Below are 27,808 nucleotides of genomic sequence, written 5' to 3'. Positions count from 1 at the left end.
TTTAACTAAAGTTTATGAACATAATTTATGAACAAATTGTTATTTTGTGCTTGTTATTTTTCCATGTAGGATATCATTCAAAGTATTTTCAGGCATCCTTAAGCATGAAAACTGAGAAAATCTCATTCTAAAAACTCAGTTTATTGTCTGTTTTTGTTGCATTCTTCGTACCCCTTGTCCTTTAATGACTTCAGGAATTTCACACTTTGTCTTGGCAGCGAACGCATCATGCCACAAGTATCACACTCACCTCAGCTCTAAGAGGACAGTGGATGGCAAGTGGTGTGAGGATGAAAATGGCGATGGGAAACAGATCTGTGTTGTATGTCAGGCTGTTGGCGTTGAGTGTTTTACTGAGAGATCAGTCTGGAGTGGATGCTCAGAACACGGAGAGAAGAGTATTAGCACACATCCCTGGTGACATCATCATAGGAGCTCTGTTCTCTGTTCACCACCAACCACCTGCTGACAAGGTACATGCTCAGTGTGTTGGTGCGCACCTGCTCCTGTTGTGTGTTTCATTTGGAGGTAATCCAGTTGTATTACAGGTCCACGAGCGAAAATGCGGTGCGGTGCGTGAGCAATATGGAATTCAGAGAGTAGAGGCCATGATGCACACTCTGGATCGGATCAATGCAGATCCCACCATCCTCCCCAACATCACCCTGGGCTGTGAGATCAGGTCAGGAGCCATTCACATATCTTATTTTGTTCTGTGTGTATCAATAAATCTTTTTTTTTCTTTTTTTTTTTAATCAATAAATCATCAAACTAAAATAGGAATTGAGCACAAACAACAGAGAGGAAAGATGGGAAGACAGAAAAGGCAACTAACTTGAGACAGTATAAGTTTAATTTTACAAGCTTTAAAACATGAACATCCACTTTTGGCTGAACATTTAAAGATTTCTTAGTGGTCCAGACATTGCGTTGGTGAAGTATAAAAAGGTACTTAAAAGGGTTCCAATTGGCTCCTCCATCGTCTTCTGATTTCCATCTCTGCTTGCCCGAACAAGTGTGAACCTAATGTTTTCATGCCAGGGACTCGTGCTGGCACTCTGCAGTAGCGCTGGAGCAGAGTATTGAGTTCATCCGAGACACGTTGGTGTCCAACGAAGAGGAGGACAGCCAAGGCAGGTGCAATGCAGAGGCAGGGAGCTTACTGATGCAGGGGAAGAAACCGATCGTGGGACTGATCGGACCGGGATCCAGCTCTGTGGCTATCCAGGTGCAGAACCTCCTGCAGCTCTTCAACATCCCACAGATTGCCTACTCTGCCACCAGCATGGACCTCAGTGACAAGGCAAGACACACCGAAAAATCAATAATGTCAATGTTGGGAATATTATTATTATGAACTTTAAAATCACAATAGCTACCTGACAGTGTTGCTAGTTGTGAGTTTGATTAAGAAGAATTTGCTGTGTTCATTCTACAAAGAAACCTTATTTGTACATTATCATGTTACAATGGAGCAGTTATAGCAGCAATTTTAAAAAAAGATATTGATCTGTGATTATCAAAATGAAATTGATATGAACCTGGAGATTGAAGGCCAAAATACTAAGTATGTGTCAGAAGAGAGTCCAGAGCTCCAAAAAGACGCATATGGTCGTAGTTAGAATTCGGTGGATCATGGCTTAAACTGTGTTTGTGATATCTGAGTAAATGAGACACAAAGACATTCATGACATGTAAGTTCATTCAAACAGAGCCTGTATAAATACTTCATGAGGGTGGTGCCTTCAGACATGCAACAGGCGAGAGCGATGGTGGACATCGTGAAGAGATACAGCTGGAGTTACGTGTCCGCCATACACACAGAGGGTGAGACTCTATTGTGACAGATTTCATCTATGACATGGATGTGAATCAATGATATGCTTCTTCTTTTAATTTCATTCTTAGCCATCTGCTTGTTCCATATGCTATGTTTGATGAGAGTAAATGCTATATCCTGATTGGATCACTCCATTTACTTAAAAATAGTAAACTGCTGTAGATGAGGGTCTAAGATGCAAAATGTTCTATTCCACAGTCAAAACTTCATAGCATTCATAGGTCTGATCAAGAGGAAAGCCCCAGGAGAGCAAGTGTAGACATCTTTGTCTAACCTGGCTAACCACTAAAAGAACAACCAAATGAAGCAACGCTCTCTCCAACATTACAATAATTGAGATCATATGATTTGTAATCTCTGAGAATTATCAGAAATATACAACACAACCTCAGCAATCCAACATAATTGTCACTCATTTGTCCCAGACTGTCACTCTGTACGACATTGTCAGCAGGATGTGGAAGTCTAAATCCTGACAGCTCTCATGAAAGGGACAAAATCAGCAGAATGTGCTGACTTTGCACCGGTGTGTTTGTCTGTCCTCACAGCCACAGGCAGTGCAGGTGAACAGTTACGCAACAGTCTGATATGCTCAGTTGTCAGCCGTGCTTGGATGCTGTGTATGCTGTGTAGTGTGTTATTAACACCTCCCCATTCATGCTTTCCCTTTCACAGGTAATTACGGTGAGAGTGGAATGGAGGCGTTTAAGGACATGGCAGCAAAGGAGGGGATCTGCGTCGCTCACTCTGATAAGATATACAGCAACGCGGGCGAACTGAATTTTGATAAGCTGCTGCAGAAGTTAAGGGCCCATCTGCCCAAGGCCAGGGTGGTGGCCTGCTTCTGCGAGGGCATGACGGTGCGAGGCATACTGATGGCCATGAGACGACAGCGTTTGGTGGGAGAGTTTCTGCTGGTTGGGAGGTGAGTGATGCTTTTGTTGCTCATGAGTTGAAATGTTTGTGTTTTCTTCTTTTCCTTGCAGCTTGTCCTGTTAGGGGTCTCCAAGTCTTTAATGTCTAAGCCAAACTCTTCAGGTGTCCACCAAGGGATGGTTGTCGTCATCGTGGGCCATGTTTTTTTTTATCATCATCATCATCATTCTTAATACATTCATCACATCCATCCACTTCATGGTGGGCCAGGAAGTTCCAGGTATTTTTTATAAATGTATTTGTACATTTATTGGCAGTGGCACTCCGTCTCATTTTTCTTACTGTTTAAAACTAATTTTAATATTTGTTTTGTTTCTGTAACTTATGTCCACCCCTAACCTTTCATCAAAGTTCAAGGAAGTCAGCTGGAAATATTAAAGAACATTCGAAAGATATTCATATAAAATCTTTATCAAAAGTGAATAGCTTCTATCTTGGCTTTATCTTCCATCCTTCCTTCAGATTTCATGAAAAACCGTTCAGTAATTTTTCGACAATCCAACCAACAAATACACAACACAACGGACACTTAGAAAAAAATTACATTTTCAGCTGTGATGAAAATAATTTAATTTCATATTTGTTTGGGAATATGAGGAGAAAAGAAAGCCCGCCAGTCATTGAATGTCCAAAAAAAAAAAAAAGTGACAAATTGTGACAAAAGAGATCGATGCATACAAACAAGAAAGAGTGGGTTGATTTTGTAGGAGGTTTGCTCTCTCCAAGAATAACGTGTTATATTTTAAGGTTTAGCTCTCTGGCTCACTCTCATCCCTGGTGTCCTATAAATGCCTTTCCTCATTAGGAACCACATTCTTTATGTAGGCTGTCGCTCAAACGTGACAGCAGGAAATATACAATAACCTTGAACTACATATTGCAAAATGCCACAGTCTTTAATCCATATTACCACAGCGAGCTGGCAAACAGCTGTGTCCTTGTAGCCAGTTTAGCTTAAATGCTAAAGTGCATTTGTCACATTATTTTTCCCCACCGTCCTATTTTTTGGATTAGATGTGAAAATCCGTTTCTCTTTTGATTCATGTGCGTTAATGATCATACATGAGCATGAACTACTGTATGTATATGCGTCTGTCCATCTTTTAAATGATTTTGACCTCACTTTCCAGGTGTCATTCGCTCTATTTTATTCAATTTAATGAACTGCAAAAAGCTTTTTTTTTCATGTCAGCATAGAGTATTTATCACCACGTTTGTGTTTGTATGTGGCGCATGCTTAGGCTCCATTTATTGAGACAGACTCAAATTGTAGTATATGATATCTGAGCCACTGTTGGCTTTAACCTCCTTTAAAGATGAATTCATGGACATGTGGCCTTTCTTAAATTCCTAGGAGAAGAGCTCACATGGATGGGTACAACCTGAAAAAGAAAAAAGAAAAAACTGCTGCTCTGTGATTATTGGCACTGGTAGATAATGCTGTTGGTTGAATTTCAAAGATGCTCACAAGTCCAGCCAATCCTGTCTTTGGTCCTCGGTCCAGGACGAGTCAGAGCAGTCCTGCTCAGTGTTAAGCTACAGGAGGAATTTTCATGAAATAACACCCATCACTTCTTCTTTCACAAAGTTGAAATCTTTTGTTGTTGCTGAAATATCTCAGCAAATATCAGAGTGCTAAATTCATTCAAAGTACATTGGAATAGTTTTATTTTAACAGCTTTTGATTCTCCAACGTTCTCTGAAGTGTTTCTGTTTTAGGAGTCGCACTTTTCTGTACTTAAGCTTTAATTTTTATCCCTGCTTTACATCAGCAGATGACTCACTTATTTCCTTATGCATCTCCTTGTGATATTTGCTGTGCATGCTGACAAATGTATGACAGTTGTCCAAACATTCATATTTAATAAAACCATTAAAAAAAATATAATATCCAACAGATTCAGGAGATGATTCAGAGTGAAAAGATGGCAGAGACTTGTTGAAGGTCGTAGGTCAGGGTGGAGGCAGGACTTGAAAGGTGATGAGTTTGGAAGTAGTGACATGACTTAGCAAGCTGGCAACGTAGTTCTGGTGATCTAGAAAGACAAAATAAGAAAATAACTTGCTAACGCGCACGCTCGCACAAACATGCACACACACACACACACACACACACACACACACACACACACAAACACAGGCTTGTAGGTGGTGAAGCAAGATGCAGCAAACTGCCCTCTTGGGTCGTCGTGTGGGTTTCAGAGCTCGTTCAAGAGTGATTCAAACTACCCAGCGTTAAAGCCCTCTGTGCTTTTCATATCCATTCCTGTGGTTTTTTTGGGTTTGTTTTTTTTGCCAGTATATGATTTCTGTGCTTGCTTCTCTAAGGATGTGTTATGAAATGATCTCCTACCTCAGCCAGAGAGCCAAGCATAAAAAAGAAAAAAGAAAAAAAACCACCCACACAACTGTTGTATAACTCCAGCTTGGTTAGCGAAGTTTAAAAAAATGAGTCCTTGTTATTTTGTCAGTGAGAAGGAGCAGAATGAATTTCCTGTTATTAGGGAGGAGTCCATGTTAACATGCATGCATGTGTGTGGAGGTGTAATCAACATTATGCCTGTGCTGATTGAAGAATAGGATCTGGAAGCAACAATAACAATAGATGGACTTGGAACCATTTCTTTCAGCTCACTGGTGAAATGTCTTCTTGTGCGTGAACCAACAAGTATTTTAAATAAATAGCAGAGCAGATGTGACCCTAGATCACATGTGTCAAACTCAAGGACCGGGGGCCAAACGTGGCCCGCCATATCATTTTATGTGGCCCTCGAGAGCATAAAAGGTGTCCAAAAATAAATAGGTCAAAAGCATGCTTTGAAAAACTACATTTCCCACAACTACAAAACTACATTTTGACAAAAAACAAAGTTAATGTCTTAACTTGTGTTTGATGTTATTTTTCTTAATTCACTTAGTTTGATCCTTGATTAATGGAGGTCTGTGGGTTTCATAACCTGACAAATTAAAAGGATTTATGTTATAAAAAATAAACAAGCAAACATGTTTGTAATGTTTGTAACTTGAATAAGTAATAAATTCAGAGTTATTTAACATTAAGGGGTACTTCATGTTAAATAATGAGGCTGATGTGGACCTTGGTGAAAATGAGTTTGACACCCTTGCTCTAGATGCTGCAGTAGTATTTGTTTCAAAGTTTTAGAAGGTGGTTTTTGTCATCTTCTGTAACTGATAAAAGAAACTCAGTCAAATCAAATTTACAAAAACATTTTCAAGAGAAACATTTACAAAAAATTTTACCATTTCAAAACTGACATACGTAAAAGACAAAAGCAAAATCTCTTGCGAGAGACCAGCGCCCCTGACATCATCAAGCCTTGCCTGCATTAGTTTATATCAGCTATCGTTTTATATGATAACTGATTATAAACTCACAAATCCAAAGTGGAAAAACATTTCCAGTTTGGATTTGTGAACAAATGTTTGATTTTGATCTCCCAGCGAGTTTTTGTGTTGGAACATCTGAGTCATTATGATAAATACGTTATTCTGGTGTAACTGCTGCACAGTCATTAGGTTGATTTAGCTAAGCATCACCTTCCATCCGTCTGTCTCATTCTTGTAAACTACATTTTGTAATGTGTTGCATTTTAATCACATCTTTTCTTAAAATCACAATTTCTTAAATATCTTCCCTTCAAGTAATCTTTGAAAGTAACGTTTGCTTCTTGAACTGCTGAGCTATACTACTTTAGGATGGCAGCTATGTCTTATTATTATTATTATTATTATTATTCTCTTTGGTGAAACCTGGTCCGTGGGTTAGCTTTGGTTGCTTTTCAAGACACCTGCCTAAATGGAAAAATTCCGCTGTGTGTTGCAAATATTGACCCAATGCATAAGACCAAAGGTGAGAAACAGGATTGGCCAGTATAGCAGTGTAGGTTTGCCATCTGTTGCTTTGGGATCAGAGGATTTTGTTCACATAGCCATGATAATCGGAATCTTTCAGATGCAATTGTCAAAGGGAATTTCCTTATATAGTTTGAATTCAGAGGCAACAAAGCATGAAACGACGGTTACACAAAATTTCCTGCTGTGGGGGAAAGAAAATCAAATCTTCACAAATCACAACCAATTAAAACTTAAATAGCAAACAGGCAAATGAACAGATGTTCTATTTTCTGCTTCTTTCTTTGTTCCTCTCCTGTCCAGTGACGGCTGGGCTGACAGGTACGATGTGACTGATGGCTACCAGAGGGAGGCTGCTGGCGGGATTACCATAAAGCTCAAGTCGCCGTATGTCACCTGGTTTGATGATTATTACCTGAACCTGAAACCTGATGGCAACCCGAGGAATCCCTGGTTTCCTGAGTTCTGGCAGTATCGCTTCCAGTGCAGGCTGAGGGGACATCCACAGGAGAGCGGCGCATACAACCGGTCCTGCAGCTGTTAGTACACACACACACACACACACAACCACACGCACAAATACAGTCTGTACATCACAGACATGACTGTGATTTGGTTTTTCCCTGTTTGAACTCTGGTCTCCACAGGGAGAGAGTCGTTGCGTCATCAGTACGCCCAAGACACCAAGATGGGCTTCGTCATAAACGCCATCTACTCCATGGCTTATGGCCTGCATGCCATGCAAGAAGCCCTCTGTCCAGGATATAAGGTACAACAATGAACAGTGTTTCCATTTGTATGCATCTCATTTAGCCACACAGACAGTGTTTGATTATTACTGACAGGGTCTGTGTGAGAACATGCGGCCGATTGACGGACGCAAGCTCCTGGAATTTCTGATGAAAACCAACTTCACCGGCGTATCGGGAGAGACTATCCTCTTTGACCAGAATGGAGACTCTCCTGGCAGGTAACAATGAAGAAAGGAAGATATGAAGGAAATGAAGATGTTTGAAGAAATGTTGCTTTAAAGTGTTTGCATTTGCTGTTTTTTTTCTCGCCTCAGGTACGAAATCATGAACTTCAAGCGCATAGGTGAGGATGAGTACGCTTACATCCACGTGGGAAGTTGGGATCAGGCCGGCTTGAAGATGAACGATGAGGAAATCTGGAGTAACAAGAGTGACGTCATCCAGTCAGTCTGCTCTGAGCCCTGCCAAAAGGCACAGATTAAAGTAAGCATCACTTCAGTGCATACGGTTTTTACAACCTCAGACATCAACCTCCCGAGGCTACAAATGATTTAAAGTCATCATCTACACATCATCACCATTCAATGCTGTCAATGCAGGCAGCTGTTTCTAACCAGAAAACATCTTCTGCACAGGAACATGTAATTTTACCAAAGAAGGCTGTTAAGTAAGACCCACTTTATGCCCTTGACTTGCTGTCAAAGGTTTGCAATTTAGTCCAATTAAGTCTTCTAGTAACCCTCCACGGTCTCTGCAAAGTGCTTTCATAATGTTCAATCTTGGCTTTTGTTCCCCTGCAGTCCATCAAGACAATCAGGAACACTGTAGTTTGCCTCCTCTTAGTCTCCTAAAAATGCACTAATGTACTGCATTTTGTGTTAAACTCAAACCTAAAGAGACTGCAACATCCCGCGACACCCCTGAATTAAAAATTTTACGCTGACCTAATTTCATGATGGTCGCAGCAATGAATTCTACATTGTACTATCAAGTATTTGGCTTTTCATTTCATATTTGTAAGTTGAACACTGCTAGAGGTATACTGTAGCAGACAGACTCAGGACAACCTACAATATTTTTCTGGGCATTAAAAAGGTATAGAAGTGAAAATTTGACCTGGACCTAGTTTTTCAAAGTCAAGGTCATCATCTAATTTTCATCCCCTTTGCTGCCTGAGTGATGTGCTTTTTCTTTCATCTTTCCATCTGCAATGGTTGTGAAGATATTTGATAGACGGACAAACACACAAACACTGAGTTACATCGACGCTTCGCGGGATGTCACTAACTTCTTAACATTGATGAGAGGCGGTTTAGAATCCCAGAATGAACCAATAACCACCATCTTCTCAATACTTTTCAAAACATTTTTCTCTCATTCAAAAGAAAGGAACAAATGTTTGCATTTGAACTTCTTTATTCTTTGTTTTACCTATTGTCTTTGAGATCTTCATTTCATTGTCTTTACATGATGAAAAGAGTGTTAGATTATCCACAGAAAAGTACCATAGGAGCTTTGAGGCCTATCATTCATACTAATGTGAGTGTGTGTGCCTGTGTGTTTGGCCAGGTGATCCGTAAAGGGGAGGTTAGCTGCTGCTGGACCTGCACTCCCTGCAAAGACAATGAGTTTGTTTTTGATGAATACACTTGTCGAGCCTGTGGCCTTGGTTTCTGGCCCACAGATGACCTCACTGGTAAACATTTTAAAAATATAAAATTAGCAAGACAACACATCATGTTAGTTAGACAGTGTGCAGGAATTCTTTTTAAAAAATATTAACAGACCAGAAAAGCCTTGAATGTTTGAAAAGCCTTGAGCTGTTGGAAATGCTTCCTCTTTTGTCATGCAAATCATTTATCAGTCTCTCAGAAAATCCATGTTTTTGTTTGAATGTTTTTGTGTTTTGTTGTTGCCCTGTATACCTCAGGTTGTGAACCCATCCCGGTGCAGTATGTTCTTTGGGGGGATCCAGAGCCCATCGCTGCGGTGGTCTTCGCCTGTCTGGGGCTCATGGCTACATTTTTTGTTACCTCTGTCTTTATAAAGTAATAATATAATATAATATAATATAATATATAATAGCAGTATATAATTTGTTAGAGAATACTTGTGAATTTTTCATCTGTGTAGATTTTGGGACACCCCTGTGGTCAAATCTTCCAGTCGGGAGCTCTGTTACATCATCCTGGCTGGAATATGTGTTGGCTACTTGTGCACCTTCAGCCTTATTGCTAAACCACACATAATCCACTGCTACCTCCAGCGGCTGGGGATCGGACTGTCTCCTGCCATGAGCTACTCAGCACTCGTCACCAAGGTACCCTGTCTCCTGTGTTTTTACCACTTGCAAAAATGTATTAGTAAAGCATTGTGGTTCATCAGATCTCATTTTTTATTAGGGTCTGTAAAACATTGTCCAGAAGGTTCAGAAATCAGCACAACAAAACTGTAAAGAGCACATTTTATGAACCTTTTTTTAATGAATGTATTTAATCAGACATGTTTCAAAAAGGATAATTCGGAGCAACACTGTGTCGTATGTTGTGTAAGAAGGAGCATTTGGCAGAAGACAGAAGTACTGGTTATATCAACTGACACCTAAAGAGAGATGACTGCATATCTGTCCCATATAAGACATATTGTGTTAGAAAAATGTGACTGCTATGTGTGATTATCCTGGTGCTTTTCTAATATTAAAGGGAAACACATTTGATTGGAAAATGTGCCTGCTACTTATTTCCAGTAAAATTTTAACATGTAAAAAGGAATAACCAAACATAACAGGGGTTAAAGTGCGACCATCAGTGATCAGATGATGGTTACCGGTAATTATGATAGAATTGCAGTAGATGTTGAGTATCTGTGTGTGGGCTGAGGTTGATGATCTGGACACTAAAAAAAGAGGATTTTTGTCATGAATCAGTGCAAGGAGCATTATCCACAGTGGATGTCAGCGAATGCTTTATAACCACCTGATCTATTTTTAATCCAGACCAACCGAATAGCGCGGATTCTGGCAGGCAGCAAGAAGAAGATCTGCACAAAGAAGCCCCGCTTTATGTCCGCCTGCGCACAATTGATCATCGCCTTCCTACTCATACTGTTGCAGCTGGGGATTATCGTAGCCCTTCTTATTATAGAGCCACCACAGGTGTGTGTATGTGTGTCTTAGACAAAGAGGAGGATGTTCAATTACTTACATTTCTACAGCGCCCTCTCTTTTCCTCTTAGGTGATCTATGACTACCCAAGTATCCGTGAGGTGCACTTGATCTGTAATCTAACTACTCTGGGGGTGGTGGCGCCTTTGGGCTACAATGGCCTCCTTATCCTTAGCTGCACCTTTTATGCCTTCAAGGTACATTTCTATTTTCCTTTCTTGCACTCAGACCTTTTTATCGTTTTCTCCATGTCTTATTCTGTCCTTTGTACTTCAATTTATGCAGCTTTAAGAATGATCTTCCTTTCTCCTACAGACTCGAAATGTTCCCGCTAATTTTAACGAGGCCAAGTATATTGCCTTTACCATGTACACCACCTGCATCATCTGGCTTGCCTTCGTTCCTATTTATTTTGGCTCCAACTACAAGATAATAACCATGTGCTTCAGTGTCAGCCTCAGCGCCACAGTGGCTCTCTGCTGCATGTTTGTCCCAAAAGTAAGAAATGCAAAAACTCTTTCAAAAGAATTTTTAGGATTTTATCTCCATGCCTTCTGCTTGTGCTTATTTTGTTATTAATTTTCCTGGTCAGGTGTACATTATGCTTGCCAAGCCTGAGAAAAATGTCCGGAGTGCTTTCACGACATCCACAGTGGTGCGCATGCATGTAGGTGATGCCAAGAAAGCTACGAAGTCTGGCAAATCTTCCAGCAGCATGGCTAACTTATTCCGACGACGTGGTTCTGCACATGACAACATCAGGTATATGGGGGAAGCTCAGAGGGTATGAAACTATGAACAATTGAAAGCACTTGTTTAATGAAGTGTCCTCTATAAGGAAAATGTTTCCTGAAAGTAGTTATGTCTATAGTAAAAGAGAATACAATCTGTTTTATGTCAGCTCTTAAGTGTTGTTTTCTCTTCCACATTTGTCCATAATTTCTAAAACAAGGGAAAAATCATTAAGATGCAATGACATGAGCTCATTTTTACTGTAACGATTTTGCCTCTTTTTTTGATATCTCTCAGGTAAAAAAATAGAAACAATACTATAATCATGCATGTCAATCACTAAAAATTTAACCTTAGCTACGGACATGAATAAAGGGACTTGAGTGAGGATAAAATCCGGCGAGAAGGAACAACGAGAGGGAGGCTGCAGGCAGGTAGGCACACGGCAGACATGGCACGGTCTAATAATAGATCAGCTTCCCGTGTGGCTCATTATCAGGCATTACAACCAGTCTTGTGGCCACATATTTAACTTGATTCTGTCCGTGACACTGTGTATAGAGCTGACCTTTCTGCTCAGATTTCAAAGCACAAAGCTATGGCTGTTTGTCCTTAAAGTGTGTCTAAGTCAGAGCATGGACCCACCACATCAGGCTGAATATACCGGGGGGGAAAAACTACTCCCTGAGCAGAGAAACAGCTTCCTCATTTGGGTTAAGTACTCCCAGTGGAGACCCACTGCCTTTAAGGATTTCTCTTTCTAGGCAGGATAAAAGAAAGTGACGGGAGATTTGAAATTACATAGAAGGCAAAAGATAGAACAGGAAGTGGTAGAAAGCTTAATAAGAAGAACATAATTAAAAGCGTAATGGGGGAGGTTCTTTTCTCTATGGTATCTGGGTATGATGGTATAATGAACTGTGTAATAAATACAGTACATCTTAACACGTAATGCCTTACAGCATATAGAAGATATGCAGGTATGTATGTCACATTTATTCCTTAGCAATCAATGCAAACACACTACATGTCTGTCTGTCATATGTTCTGCAGCTCCAATGGGAAATCACTCACATGGGTGCAGAATGAGCACAGCTACAGGCCCAGTCTGTGGAAGCGGATGTCATTCCATGTCAAGAAGAAGGCGTCTGTGGAGGTGAACCAGACAGCTATTATCAAGCCCTTTTCTAAAGGAGGCAAGACGTCTGCAGACTCTAGTGTCAAAGTGCTTTATGAAGAGCCACAGGTGTCTCAGCCCTTCACCTGCCCCACCTCTGAATCACCCCTGCCCACCATCAGTCTTCATGCAGCAAAGGCACGGGACTTTCAGGGACAGGAGGAAAGAGAGGATGTGCAAGTTTTGACTACCTACATACCTGAGCGTATCACCGGGGTGAGGAGAAGAGTTGGGGACTACAACCAGGCTGTGGGTATTATGGATGCTGGGGACATCAGCGCCATAGGTGTGGGCGATATCGGCATAGGGATGATCGGTGGGCATCACCAGGGTGTCACCATCATGGACCAAATCAGCTCTGTGGTCAACCGTTTCACTGCCAACATCAGTGAGCTGAACACTATGATGCTGCCAGGAGTCACCGTCAGCCCCACCTCCACCACCACTCAGCCCACCACTGCAGTCTGCCCTCCTCAGAACCCCCAGCCGAGGAGCAGACAGACCCCTTCTATAGTCACCACGTACGCCGAGGTGGCAGCCGTGTCCAATTTCTGCGAGAATCGACCAGCAGGTAAGCTTTACGAGCAACTGGCCGGGACTTGCAGCAGCAGACGAGTGAGGGACATGGATGAACTGATGGCTCTGACGCCCCCCTCCCCATTCAGAGACTCATCTCTGAGCTCTGACGGCAGCTCGCCCCGCTCAGTATCCCCTGTCTCTGAGGCAGAATGTGAGCAAATGCTTCTGAAAAACTTCAACCAGAGCTCCTCCTCTCTGTAAACTTCTCTTTACACACTCTTTTCACATTATTACTCAAACTACAAATTCAAAGCTAAAGGCTTACTCTCACACACATTTCTGAAAGTGGATATTCTGAATAGTTAAGCAGTTTTTAAGATTTATTTTAGTTTTTATAAATATGAAGATTAAGCTGAGCAATGTCAGAGCCTCATGTTAATGTTAATGTGAGTTTGAGAAAAAATGGAACATAGATTAACATTTTAAAAAGCATGAATTTGAATGAAATATTTAAAAAACAAACAAATGTAATTTCTTTTTCTATGCCATAGTAAATGGTTTCAAAGTACGGTGTATGTAGGAGAAAATCTTCCCAAATATTACTGTACACTGTTTCTAGATAATGCCAAAAATCTAATCTACTTCAAAATGAATTTACATAAAAAAGTAATACACTACAATTTTAAATATAATTGCATTTCATTTAAAATCCTTATATTTTAAGACTGCAAAGTTTATTAGCATAAGCACAGATTTGTTTTTATTGCTAATCTTTAAACTTTTTCGGTTTTCCTGTGAATAGTAATATTTCCAACTTCTTGAAGATGATGGATGGATGAGAGTAGTAATGGTTTTGTTCCTATTAAACTTCAATAATCTGTAATATTTTGAGATCCAGATAGCATCAAAATCAGGGCAGAAAAAAATAGATGAAATAAGATTGCAATTTTATAATGATTTTGTATTAGTCAATCCAGCATATGAAGACATAAGCAAACATTTTTAAATCTAAAGTGGAATATGTATGGAATGTGTATTTATATGTATATGTGAACTGAATGTGTATGTATGATGTATTATGCAAAGCAGGTTTGTTTGTGCAGGGAGTTCTCAGTGATCTTTATTTTTCATGAAAATAGTACATTTACTGAAAATGAAACCATCAAGAGAGAAGCAGAGCCGACGGACTCTCATGGTCTCACTATCATCAGGTGTCTAACCCACAAAGAGCTTATGGACTATTACTGTCATTTGAAGTTGACCAAAATGTTCTTCCACCTCAGGATGTGTTTGAACCAAACTCCTTTCTGATGCAACACCACTGTATCTGTTGCTGCTTTGCAAGATGTCAAGATTTGTTTGAATTTGGAATACTTTTTTAATCTGATAAATACCAAACCAGAAGATTCATAGATGCAGTAGCAAAGTGACAGAACAGTTAGTGATACTGACTTGTGATATTTTAAAGGCAGAGAAGAAAATTGAAAGTTTGGCACCTAGATTTTGCAGACATGTCTCGCCTCGCCTTTTGCCTCACATATGTGCTGCTGTCTTACTGCACTATATCACATTGTGTAACCAGAAATAAGCTTGCATCGAAAATCTTATTGTGAGCCCATATAAGTCTACATTTTCAGGATGAAGTGTTTTTTATATATATTTAATAAATTGACCATTTTTTTGTCATGTTTAAATATTCATTCAATAATATTGTACGTTTTTTTAAATTAATTTATTTATTGGATCTGCAATTTGATCTCTCTCGACATGCAAATAATGATTTCATATGAATTCAGGGGCCTGCAGGAAAAAGAAAACAAGGTGTCTGTTTTTACGTCATTTTTAAACCTCTATTTGTTCCCCCTCCATTTGTATGTATTGCGTCATGTAAATTTTGCAGATGCATATTACAATTTATGCTAATAATTGACTGCTTAATCTTCAGAAGACGTTTTTGGGCCTTATTGCTACATTATCATAACTTACTAGACTTTTGCAGAATTAAATGTTTGCTAGTTTTGTTTTAATTCAGTGTAATTGCTCCTTTTTTACATCACAGAAATGCTTCATTTCATTGTAGTTACAAGAATGTAATTATATCTCAATATTGATATTCTGAAGAAAATGTACATAATTACACTCATACACCAAATACCTTTAGTTTCCCCAAGCAACAATTTTAATGCATAGACGTTTATTCATTTGGTGAATGATCAAATAACTAAAGAGACCCAGAGTGGAGAATCTGCTAGTCTGGCTTTTATTGTACAATGAAATGAAAATGAGATTGGGAAAAAAAAAAGTAAGGAAAATGAGATTCACCAAATGAGACTGGTGAAGCTGACCAAACCACAAAAATCAGAGATTGTTCTGCCCACATCTCAGCACTGACCGTTACACCCTGGATCACGCTGTTGCATTGATCTGAAGGACTCTTGACAGACAAGAGAAGACGGACTCTGTTTACATCAGTGATGATAGTTTAAAAGGAGTCAGTTTTGATGAAAAAAATAGTTGCATTGTAATGTGAAGATGCACATCCTGCAGTCACCATCATTCCCCCACATGCAAATCCCAATGATGTACAGGCACATGTGTAAATGCACTGTATATGAATAACTGTACATATTGCTCCATTTTATTATGTTCCAACTTTAATAACTTGTGTGTTTTATGTATGTAACATGAAAAGGTGAGGGACAAATAGATATCCTCGATAAAAATGTTTCTAACATTTTAAGGACTGATGTTTCCTTTCAACTTAAATGATGTGCAGGAATTTTTACATCTCTGAATCAAGCTTACTTAAATCAGTTAATGGTGCCAAATCAAGTAGTATAATAGGCAATATGTGGCATTATAATTTGCTAAAGCTCATAGGAGTTGTGTGTTCTTATTTTATGGTAATGCAACCTTACATATGTCTGACTTGACATGCTATTTGTTTTTAAAGGCACAAAAAACAGTTTAGTATGAACAGGAATGTGTGGACACAGTCCGAGGAAAGAGAAACACGAACATCTCCACTTACATGTGAAGCTGCTGGGGGGTGAGAAGCAGCAGAATGTCAGTGTAGTCACCGTTGGGCTTCCTGCAGAGCTCTGTGGGCAAAATCGCTATGAATAGTGCTTAGGCCGATCCCTGTTGAAAACAAGTACAGTTGAAAATGTAAATGAAGCAACTACCAGCCTGTTGTCATCTCACTGTAAGCGGCTGCACTAAAACAGAGTTCCATGTTATCCGTATGTAACCATACTCAAGCAGCAGAATGTCTGGGTCTGTCTAAGAAAAAGCTTTTTTGAGTAACACCTGTTTGACTTCCTCGCTTTGTGTGATTCTAATTTAATACTTGAAAAAACGTTCTGACATGACTCATTAAAAACGTTTTGTGGAACAGGACCCAGGCCGGGTACACTCCCACATAAGATGACAAAAAAATAAAATGCACACTCACTTTCTGTGTACTCAGTCAATTATGCACCCCCCCCCAAAAAAAAAATCTTAATTTTCATCAACATTATTTGCTAACATTACAGCTGCAGAAATTACTTTTGTAATATTTTCCTGCTGTATTCAACCTTGAAACAAGTATTTTTGTCACAGTGATATTTAATTTAGTTTTGTGCCTTTTTATGTTTTATTATTTACAAGCCTCTATTTTACAGTCAGCATGTGGAAAAATATTATTAGGCAAAAGCATCCCGTTCAATTGACTATAACCAATACCTAAAGGCAGCAGAGCATTTAATAACTATAGAGGATAACATTAGAATATATTGCCACAATAATATCTAGATGCCTTCCATTTGTGGCTAAATGCGGTATAAAGGTGAATATGATAGGTGTTAGGTTTTTACCTGATCCTTTTTGACTCAATTCACTGCTTTAAGTGTTGTATAATTATTATTTTTGTAAAGATGCTTTTGAAAAGCATTTCTTTTACCGGGAAGCAAAGTTTGAAACTTGAAAAGTGCATTTTTACTGTATATAAATCACCAGCCTGGGGGGGTTTTAAGACAGACTCACCCTCTAACCAGAATGACCGTACAGAGCTCTGAGTCAACTGCGCACCGCGACTTCTCCTGAGCGAAGACGCACCAAGGTCACAAGTTCCCAAGAACAGCCCCTGAGCAGATCACGATTTTACGCGGTGAGGGCGGTTCCTTAACGCAACACGAACAGGGGAGACACACGGTAAATATACTCACGATCATCTCCAGCTGTCACTCAAAAGTGAGTTAAAAGTTGCTGGAAGCCGCTGAGATCCCACGGGAATGATTAAGCAGCCATCGCTCTCAAACGGCATGCAGAGCCTCCGGAAGGAGCACCTGTACAAGGTGCTGGTCATCGGGGACCTGGGGGTCGGGAAGACATCTATCATCAGGCGCTACGTCCACCAGACCTATTCCACCAACTACAGGGCCACTATCGGAGTGGACTTTGCGCTGAAAGTTTTGAACTGGGACTCGGAGACTGTCCGGCTTCAACTGTGGGACATTGCAGGTGGGGCTTTAAAGAAGTCGAGTAGAATTTGTACATTTTGTGTGCTGAGCGTCTAATATTGTTACTAAAATAATTAGAACGAGGATGAATCCCATTCTGGCTCCAGAAGGGTTTAAGGATCACTCATCAATATCATAACTTAGATTAAAATGTGTTAGAAGCTCACACGGAAAAGAGGCTTATTAAAAACTGATGTTTTATCTAGATAACCCTTATCTTCAAATTACATTGCGGTATGACTGCTAAATTGCTAAGAGTTAGGGGCTTAAAGACGCGCCGTCACTGCGTAAAGCTGGTGCCCGACAGGAACAATGTCCTCCCTGTAATGCGCGTACACAAGTACGCGCACACGGACACGCGCACAGTCTAATTGTATCTGGAAGCAGGGTGTCATTCATTCAAGGTATGGCGCTGCATCATGTGAAATGTCCATGTGAGGGAGATAAAAAGGGCCAGTCACATGAGGGTCATTGTTGTCCCCATTGAGAACCAAACATTCGGTCACACATGCTGACAGGCGTCAAGCAACCAACGTGATTCATTCAGGAGGTTGCAAGTCACTCTGATCGAACAGCCTCATTCATTCCATCAGAGTAAATGACAGGATGTCAGGCAACGTGTGTCAGTCTGTCACACCATTTGCAGAAGAGGGTTCATTCTCTTGCACAACATGAGGAAGTTCTCAGTCAGTGTTGTTTCGTGTTTTCCATTTCCTCGTGATGCCAAGTGCAGCTTGTCTGTGTATTTCTAGCCACCTATGATATCAGCAGGACATGCTCACCTGAAAGATCCACTCAGTAGGAAGTGTTTACATTAAACAGGAGAATACACACAAGGTAAATATTATGACGGCATTGTCTTTTGATCACAAATATAAACATTTTATCTCATTATTGTTTATACACGTCACATTCTGTGTACTGATAATCAGGAAGTGCAAAATTAAAAAAAAGAAAAAATGATTGAATCGGTAAATAACATACATTTCTGTATGTAATGCACAATCCGTGCATAGCCTTGATCAGAACAGCGTCATCAATATTCACCCTTTGTGCTTTTCTGAACTTTATTACATGTCTTGTTGTCCATTTTAAATTTGCTGTATTTTGTTAAACGCGACAATTCAACACAAAATCCACACATTGAAAATATGGATACCATATTGCCATGTACTGTTATTAAAAGTTATAGTATCGGTAGTAGTTGGAAGGAAAGGCATACAAAACTGTGGTGAGACAAGCGACCAGGAAAAGACAGGAGGCAGAGCTGGAGGTAGCAGAGATGAAGATGCTGAGGTTCTCTTTGGGAGTGACCAGGATGGATAGGATCAGGAATGAGTACATCAGAGGGACAGCACATGTTAGAGGTTTTGGAGATAAAGTCAGAGAGGCCAGACTTGTCCAGAGGAGAGATAGTGAATATATTGGTAGAAGGATGCTGAGTTTTGAACTGCCAGGCAGGAGGCCTAGAGGAAGACCAAAGAGGAGGTTTATGGATGTAGTGAAAGAGGACATGAAGGTAGTTGGTGTGAGAGAAGAGGATGCAGAAAACAGGGTTAGATGGAGGCAATTGATTTGCTGTGGCGACCCCTGAAGGGAAAAGTCAAAAGGAGAAGTATCAGTAGTAGTTGAGATCAGTCAGCACCAGTTACAACATAAAAAAGGGGAAAAGAGAAAATAAATTGTCTGATCAACATCTTTATCCAGGCAGAATTTAATGAACTCTCACTACAAGTGTTTCACAACATCCCAACCATGTTTTGGTGCAATCCTCTCTTTGCAGATGAGTAACACCCGTCTTTGTACCAACAAGCTGATAAATGATATAACATTGTTTTTACTGTGTCAGACTCTAGAAATACTATCAGGGGATCTAGGTCAATTTTTCCATCTAAAAAATATTTCTCCAATTACTTGATATCCTCAGCCAGCTTTTTGAACAGAAGATGATAACGTTCACATGAGGGAGTTGTGTGTAGAAAAATCATATTACACTTTTATAAAGACCAATATAAATTTTTTAAAAATATTTTTGTGAATGTCTTATAGATGTATCAGTTCTTTTTAAGACTGGTCAAAATTCCGTTTAATAAAGTCTCCTGTCTGCAGATAAAAACAATGTAACCAAAGGTATGCTGTATTTCCTACATCTCTGCTCAAAAAATGGAAAAACTTAATTCATAACATCCAAAAACAAAAAACTGCACACTCTTGAATAAACATACACTGAAAATGACATTGTGTTAGTGGGTTAGAACCAGATAATTCCCTCATACATTTTATTGGATATTTTACAAAAAAACAATTCCGAAAAACAAATTCAATGGCTGTATTTAAACATAAACTTCATGTCATTTATTGATCTGTTATATAGTGAAGATCCAAATAACTAAAGTGACATTTTCACAGATGTATTGTTTATAGTCTGGTCAAAAAATGCTCTCGTTACAGATGCAGGTTTAATTTATGTGTGTCTATTATCAGCAGGAATTAGCAGTCACACTGACCATCTGTTTAAGTCTATTATGAAGGAATGTGCCATTTCATGGAAATGTAGATGCTGCTTGCATTCTCTTGCAAAAATGCAGAGAAACAATGAGAATCTCTCATAAAACAGACAACAGAGAACAACAATTCAGAGAATGAAGCTTCTTGTGTGTGTCTGTTTATCCCAGGTCAGGAACGGTTTGGAAACATGACACGCGTGTACTACCGAGAAGCCATGGGAGCCCTTATTGTGTTCGATGTGACGCGGCACACGACCTTCGAGGCAGTCATGAAGTGGAAAGAGGACCTGGACTCCAAACTAACATTGACTGACGGCCAGAGCATTGCTACAGTGCTGCTAGCAAACAAATGTGACCAAGGCAGGGAGCTGACAAACAGTGCCATTAAAATGGACCAGTTCTGCAAGGACCATGGTTTTGTTGGATGGTTTGAGACCTCAGCCAAGGTGAGAACTGAACCTGGTGAAGTATTCCTTTGTCCTAGTCATTTAACATTCCTGGAGTGAAATCTATTTCTACCTGTCACGGCATATTTAATCACATGAATAGTTTTGGGAAATATTTCTATTCAGTGTCTTATTAGCAGTTAGTAGATCAAACCCAAATGAATATGATGCTGGGGTGATGATTAGCTTAACTTAGCACAATGGCTGGATTTTTGTTGGTTTTTTTTGTTCTTGGTCTCATTATTAATGCTAAACTAAATATCTCTTATCCTGTTTATTAGCAAGTATATATGTCTCAAAATGTTATTTTAAAAGTTACTTTAATCATCAGCACTGCAATAAGTGGGCCCTTCCAATGAGGGGCTGACACAGTCAGTGGAGATCATTTCCACATAGATCACTTTAGTCTGTGAAAAACATGCCTCACAGAGCCAACAGGAATTTCATGTCCTCCAAGAAAGTGGCTCTGTGGGCCACCTTTACAAATAGGGTCAGAAGTGGCCACTGAAATACTTTTAAGAAGCAGTTTTTATTTTTTTTAAAAAACTTCAGGTAAAAATCATCCAGGGAGCTTTCAGAAGAAAAGTTTTCAGTCATATCTTTCCTTGAGCAGCTTTATAGATGGGTGGATAGGATTTTGAAAAAAATTAAAAAAAAAATAATCTAAAGACTCTGCAGGGCATATGCAGTTAAAATGTACAAAGTTTATCTTCATTCACACATCCTGTGTTGACACAGAGTTTACCACCGAGAAGCCATGTTGCAGCAGCATGTGTGCCGTCACTCATGTGGCATCAACACTCAAACTTCTGAAAGTTCAAAGGTCATAGGGTGCCGGTTTAGTCGCAGTTTAATTGTGTGAACACAACTGTACCCGTCTTTGGGCAGATATAAAGATGTTTTCATTCACTTCCAACACTTCCACGATGAACCTTCACATAAATGAAGGTGCACACATAAGCCTGGTAGGGCACTATCACAGCACAGGATGTTGATTCAGTAACGTAAATGAATCTCAAACATCCTGTGGTAAACAGCTGCAGCTAAATATCTCAAACAGAATCAGTTTTCCTAACATTATAATCAACTAAATCAATCAGTTCAGTTGAGAAACAGGTAATAAGGAAATAAAACTGTTGATTAGTCATAAAAGTACAGACTGAAAAAAGGAGGAATACTATAAAGTCACACCTAACAGCAATATCATTCTCCTCTAGGACAACCTCAATATTGATGAAGCTGCAAACCTGTTGGTGAAGCACATCATGGCTACAGAGAACAACATCCTGAAAAGTGTGGTACCAGACACCATCTCACCTCAGCTGAGCTCCAACAAGCAGACGAGCTGCTCTGGCTGCTTCAAATAATTTGTGGGGTGGTTAATGCGTGGTCTCATCAGAATGGAAACACAACAGGACAGACAGGGACAAGCTAAGTAGCACCATAGCCTCCAAACCCTTATTCAGTATTTGGTCCAAATGGTCAGTGTTGCAGATTTTAGTTTTCTGTGTTTGTTGGTACACAGTTACTGTGGGGAAGAAGTTGCAAACTAAAATGACCTCAGAAGCTGAATATTTATTTCATAAATGCTTTAAGCATCAAAGTGTCAGCCTTGCCTTTTCTAGTTGATGAGTAAAAATTTGGTTCTAACAGCATCTCCTCTGGAAAGGCCCGACAAAGGTAGTCCATGCCCTCAACAAGTTTGATGCAAAGCACCCAAAGGCGTGCAGCACTAACAGAACAAGTGTAGGAGTCCCATTCAACTATTTTTCACATTTTCAAGTGAGACGGTGTTACTGTTTCCTGCGTAGTTATCTTCACCTCTAGATATATTGAATGGGACCCAGCCTGTCTGCAAGAGCTACAAGATTTGATGTGAATTTTGTGCCTCTTTTTAATTTTTTTACGACTTTAATTTATTTACATTGTTTTTATGAGTGATGTTTATGCCAATGCATTAGGTTATATTATGTTACTCTACCTTAAAGTTATTGTATAAACCCTTTTTTAATAAATACCCTCATAGTTATACAGCAAATACACTGTAAGACATTTGAGGCTGTATAATTTGCCTTAAGAAGGTGATTTAACCTATTTATTTATTTATTTAACTACAATCAACTGGTTGTCTTAACACTGTTCCACAAGTTAATTTTCTAATGTTCTGCTATTTTCTGAATATATAAATCTTCAGAATTTGATTGTGCACTTGATATTTCAAAATACGCCTTATTTTAAAATTGCATTTTCTAATTATGAAATCTGAGGCATTCAGGTTTAAGGAGCATTATTTAAACATGTATGCAGCACATCCAGAATATATAATTGGGATTTTTCAAGAAGCAACACAGTCCCTTGTTTCCAATAAACTGTGGTAGAGACAAACATCCTCTCTTGAAAGGATGCATGCCCCCCCCCCCCCCCCCAAAAGCCTGCATTTCTAATCAGCGTTAGAAACACACCTACTTATAAATACTTGAACAAAAAGAGGCTTTTAGAGATGCTTCACTTAGAGTTGATCAGTTGTTTTCAACCAATTTTCTAAGAATTTTAAGAGGTCATCTTGGCCCCCCTCATGAAAGGGTCGTTATCAGATTAAGTTCATAAGTGCTTTTTTGCAAGCGAAGGCTGGGCCATGTGGTTTGTTATCGCTTCCTGTACTCCGTGTCTTTCTTTATACACTCAGTGCCTCCACGACACATTAGCAAAAATAAGTGATCATTTGATTTGTCTTCCCTCATTATGTACCCTTGTTTTAAATGAATGTCTTACCCGGATCTGTTCTGCACGGGAAGTTTAACATTGCAACTATATTTCTATTAAAAAATGTTCGTATATGTTATTGAACTGTACACTGCTTGCGTACATCTTTAAAAATTGTGCTGATTCTCTGGACCTGAGCTAAATTGGACATTCTTGTGAGTTCACTTGCTGAAACGCAGCCTTCTGTATCCATGGTAACTAAATCAAGTATTTTTATAGGTACAGTATCTACTGACATCTGTGTAAAGACATTTCTTGCTGCACTCACAACCACGCTCACTAAGCAACACACATGTATCCCTATACTCACACACACATATCCTCCTTGTCTCTGTTCATGTTATTGCTTCATCTGGTGTCCTCCCTAATTCCGCTCCATCCTCCATGATTCTCTTCAGCTGGAGAAATATCTTAAGATCTCTCAATAAGATGTTTCCTGGTGTCTTTATTTTATATAACTCCGTTGCTTCCATTGCATAAATACTATGGATGGACTATGCATAACACATTAAACAGACCATACAGAATTGAGTACACACCCAGCACAGCATGTAAATTGATTTCTAACAGCTGCATGGATTTCAGATTAATAATGACCCTGAACCTCTGTGTCTCTGTATCTCTTGGCAGTGTTGCTTTTTGTAAATGCTGAAGTATTGAAACCCACTCTCTATACAAACTACAGTCTCTCTCTCTCTCTCTCTCTGCACTTAATTTACGTAAAATGAAGTGTATAATTGTCTTGATCACAACAGTGTCATGTGTTCCTGCATGAGCTCTTAGTAAATTAATCAGTTAATCAATAACAATGTGTTTTTTACCCTATAGAGATAATCAATGCAGTTATAATTTCACAGTCTGACTTGTCACTAGAGCATGAAATCATGCTCCATGCATGTAACATTAGCGCAGTGCTTAATTTGCCTGTCTGTGCAGGACAATGTAAATGAGAGTTTTCACACTGCACACCCTCAATTGATTGCATGTTCTGTTGTTTATTTTTATTCTAAACCAGTAAAAAAAAAAAATCACATGTTAAGACACTCACATAACTCACAAAGTAGACTTTGGCCTTCAACCACCTGGGGAAAAATGTTCCAGTCTCATGATTGGAAGCTGATAAGAGACAGTTAAAGCACATACAAATGTTACAAGTTTAAATTGTTTGTCTACGTGTGTGTGTGTGTGTGTGTGTGTGTGTGTGTGTGTGTGTGTGTGTGTGTGTGTGTGTGTGTGTGTGTGTGTCTGCCTGTGTGTGTCTCACTCACACTGATGCCAGACTCCCAGGTTCTCATTAAGAAGCCACATGACTGAGTAGATTATCCTCTGCCTGAAGGATTACATTTTGTCATTTGGTCTAGCAAACATCAAGACAGGACCTCAAACAACCTAAGGAACGGTCTACATTCAAACGGTTACCATTTAATATCCCTCAGTCTGTTCATTTAATAATGAATAATTTGTGTAGATTAATCAGAATTTAAATGTAATACAAAGGCTCTTCTGATAAAATACCTACACATTTAACATGCATGATATATTATTTGGTTTCATTTATAGTATAAATCCAGGCTTTAAGATGGTCAATCTCTTGTTAAAACAATCCAATGGAGCCAACATGGACTTTAAACAGCAACTCTCTTAAAACCATCGAGCAATAAAAGGTTTCAGGTTTTGGTCCAAGTAGAATGTTTTCCACCTTATAGTCAGGACACTTGTGAGGTATAGTTACAAGTATATGTTTTGTGTTAAAGCCTTGTTTGTATCTTACACATAACATGTACAGTATGTAGTTCATTAGATTCCATGTGAACCAACACCGCACATACCCCTGTTATCTCACTCCTTCCCTTCACTCATCCTCATCCTCGGAGGTCACATCCTATCCAACAGGGTAAAATACATATGTGTTCTGTTTTTACAATTTAAGGATGAAATATAGGGCTTAAAATTATACCAAACTTGGGTCTAGTCTTGAAATTTTGTCTCAAGGAACAAAAATTTTCTCTTCCATCTTCATCTTCTTGATAAAAAAAAAAAAAAAAGTTATGCTTCAATAATCAGGATCCAGAATACCGGAGTTTAGGGCGCTGAGGGGAGAGGAGGAGGTTTAACGCGGAAATATTGAACAATAATTGAGAGTGAGTGGAAAAAAAGCGCAGTCGTTGATTCTCCTGACAGGCGTGGGCAGAGAGCAGACAGGCAGCCAGATAGCGGCAGACTGATGGTTAACTCACCGACAACACGATGGATTTTCGAGGCATAACGGACAGGCTGGCTGACAGACACAGGATGGGGAACGCGCGAATCATAGGCGAAAAATCTCTCAAAACAGAATTACCAGTAGCACCGAGCTGAAAGCCCGACCGTAAACGCAGCACCGAACAGGTGGAGTTGAGCTGATTGATTGCAGGTGAGCCGAGCAGGAGGAGGCGGGAGTGTGAAGGAGAGCTGTCCAATCAGCGGCCTCCTTTGGAGGCACGCTCGACACGCAAACGTTCACGGACAGGGAAAACGGAGGAAAGTTCCGGTCTTGGAGGATGCTCTCTGCTAAATCTGGTGTTGGGGAATAGAAACTACAGTTTGATTCTGTTTCAGATAAATTCATTACAACTTAGCTGATGAAACAAGAATCACGTATGACGAACTTTCAAAGGAAAAAAGTTCCTCGGCAGAGCTGCAAAAGAGAAAAGAAAAGAAATTAAGAAGTTGATGTGTGGATGTATCAAAGTGTGTTGTAAAAAATAAAAGTTTTGAGTTACCAAAAGCTGAGTTAAAATATTTTTGCATTGAGTTAAGAAAACTTTAATGAGTAAGGTTTTCAGTAAGATCAACACATCTGCTCAGAACACCACACTCTGATCATCCCAGTGAAAGTATGGGATAGACATGATGCACAGGCAACAAGTTTTCCTTAAGGACTTTCCTCTAGGGTTTATTAAATGTAAAAACTAATAAGAAGTTTAAACTGACCTGATCTGTGCCAATGTACTAAGATGTGATTGGTTGGTTTGAATTCAACTTTGTTGTGAAATTATGGAGAACATGAAGATACCAGTGTTAATCCAGTGTTTGGTGTAGCAGAGAACAGTAGTCAATAAAATATATGGATCGAAAGAAGCTGGAGTTACAGGACATTTGGTGACCTAGCTTGAAAGGTTATTTCAATTATTACTATACAGTATTATTATAACTGATAATAATGTATATTTTGTCAATAAACCTAATATATAGTTAGCATTATTATTTTGCTCTGACCACAGATATGAAGCACAATATTTTAATTGTCTATAAGAGACTTGTTTTTCACTGGTCATTTTATCCTTCATTGATTACATACTGCTCCCAGTGCACAAAGGTCAGAGGGATATCGTCCATGTGCAGATTGTAAAGCCCTTTCAGACATTGTTTGTGAATCTGGGCTATATAAGAATAAATAAACTTGAATCAAGTGCAAATGCAGTGTCATTGGCATTATGTAAGTCCATCCCTTATATGCTGTAGAGGGCTAAATTTATATTTCAACTCGGTGCTGGTGTTAGCCACTGTGGAGAAAATATAACTCGCTTAGAGAACAATAACAGCCGCTGGAGGCTGATCTCGTTCAAGGCTTGTGGATCGATCATTCTACCCCAAATAGAGTTTATAGGAGATTTTAATGATGTTTTCTCATTCCTGCCTCTGGTGATTACCATCGAAAGAAGCTCTCTGATTGATTTAACCTCTGAAGACACCACTACAATAATGTAACCTGCTAAGTGTTGTGTATCTACTTCAGACATAATCATTTAAATGTTATATTCTAAGGTGGTAACAGATAATTAATGATTGTCTACCTCCCTATGTGATTGAGTCTGTATTAGATGAGTGGAATGGTATTGAATCAGAGTTTAATGATAATACTATATATTGACTCCATATTCTTTAAACAATGCCAAACAACACAGCTATACGGAATATTTGTTCTCTTGATCCCACAGATCCCAGAGCAAATGATTTTATCTTTGTGTGTAATTATTTGTCTAGTTTGCAGAAAACATCTCCAGCTTGTGTGTAAGAAAGATTGGGGTCATAGTCATGAAAGAAATTAGTGAGCAAATGCCTTGAGGTAAGTACATACAGCATCGCTATGCATCACATATGACCTAATACAGCTCCTTGTATAGCACTGTCTTCATTATTCCAAAGTGAAAATTGCCAAAGACTACTTGTGACCAGTGCTTGCAGCTCCCTGCTACTTTGGCAGGCACAGGAGGTTCTTATTCTGTCCAGAAATATTCAATTACTTAAAATCTGTTTTTCAGACTATCTGATGCTTGTTGGAGAGGTGACAAAATCAGATCGTTTGATTGCCATACTAGCAATACTGTTATGCTTTATTGAGCTCTGCTAAACAAGGAAAAGAAATAAATTATTCTTAGATGGACTTTTAAAATCGATAAAATCGAAAGCAAAGCAGATTTGTAGCACTAATTGGTGAATCTCATGAGCTACATTTAAGAAGCTCTGCTCACATCTTACTTCAGGGGTGTCCTAAAAAATGCTGATGAGATTGTGAGGGTGGGTAGTTATTGTATTTCAAAAAAACAAACAAATAT

The 27,808-nt window shown here is 39.3% G+C and overlaps 2 protein-coding genes and 1 long non-coding RNA gene across 3 annotated transcripts; 2 read left to right on the top strand and 1 right to left on the bottom strand.

Annotated features, from left to right (window-relative positions):
• The first annotated feature begins 296 nt into the window (after positions 1–296).
• grm5a (glutamate receptor, metabotropic 5a) lies at positions 297–13,253 on the top strand. Its single transcript, XM_068331014.1, has 17 exons — positions 297–473; positions 549–682; positions 1,042–1,303; positions 1,713–1,827; positions 2,516–2,765; positions 6,953–7,188; positions 7,297–7,418; positions 7,495–7,619; positions 7,716–7,884; positions 8,971–9,097; positions 9,332–9,449; positions 9,535–9,721; positions 10,397–10,555; positions 10,636–10,761; positions 10,880–11,062; positions 11,157–11,326; positions 12,350–13,253. Exons 1-17 carry the CDS (start codon positions 297–299, stop codon positions 13,251–13,253), a joined length of 3,564 nt encoding a protein of 1,187 aa, XP_068187115.1.
• LOC137606002 (uncharacterized) lies at positions 7,204–17,102 on the bottom strand. The gene is made up of 4 exons (XR_011037819.1): positions 17,019–17,102; positions 16,024–16,133; positions 7,765–7,862; positions 7,204–7,612 (listed from the first exon to the last, which is right to left on the bottom strand). It is a non-coding gene; the product is annotated as an uncharacterized lncRNA (long non-coding RNA).
• Positions 17,103–17,131: 29 nt separating this feature from the next.
• rab38b (RAB38b, member of RAS oncogene family) lies at positions 17,132–26,518 on the top strand. Its single transcript, XM_068331015.1, has 3 exons — positions 17,132–17,495; positions 20,170–20,447; positions 21,665–26,518. The coding sequence occupies exons 1-3, from the start codon at positions 17,267–17,269 to the stop codon at positions 21,812–21,814; spliced, it is 657 nt and encodes a 218-aa protein (XP_068187116.1). The 5' UTR covers positions 17,132–17,266; the 3' UTR covers positions 21,815–26,518.
• The last annotated feature ends 1,290 nt before the right edge of the window (positions 26,519–27,808 follow it).

The sequence above is a fragment of the Antennarius striatus genome, chromosome 13, assembly GCF_040054535.1.
Source record: "Antennarius striatus isolate MH-2024 chromosome 13, ASM4005453v1, whole genome shotgun sequence".
NCBI classification, from domain to species: Eukaryota; Metazoa; Chordata; class Actinopteri; order Lophiiformes; family Antennariidae; genus Antennarius; species Antennarius striatus.
The sequence above is the reverse complement of the archived record's forward strand: the minus strand, read 5'-3'. Positions and strand labels throughout refer to the sequence as shown.

Excerpts from the sequence above, each read along its gene's own strand:
- rab38b (XM_068331015.1), top strand. The coding sequence starts at position 17,267 with ATGATTAAGCAGCCATCGCTCTCAAACGGCATGCAGAGCCTCCGGAAG. Across the intron at positions 17,496-20,169 it reads TCAACTGTGGGACATTGCAG|GTCAGGAACGGTTTGGAAAC; the intron begins GTGGGGCTTTAA and ends TGTTTATCCCAG. Across the intron at positions 20,448-21,664 it reads GGTTTGAGACCTCAGCCAAG|GACAACCTCAATATTGATGA; the intron begins GTGAGAACTGAA and ends ATTCTCCTCTAG.
- grm5a (XM_068331014.1), top strand. The coding sequence starts at position 297 with ATGGCGATGGGAAACAGATCTGTGTTGTATGTCAGGCTGTTGGCGTTG. Across the intron at positions 7,189-7,296 it reads ATACAACCGGTCCTGCAGCT|GGAGAGAGTCGTTGCGTCAT; the intron begins GTTAGTACACAC and ends TGGTCTCCACAG. Across the intron at positions 9,098-9,331 it reads GCCCACAGATGACCTCACTG|GTTGTGAACCCATCCCGGTG; the intron begins GTAAACATTTTA and ends TGTATACCTCAG.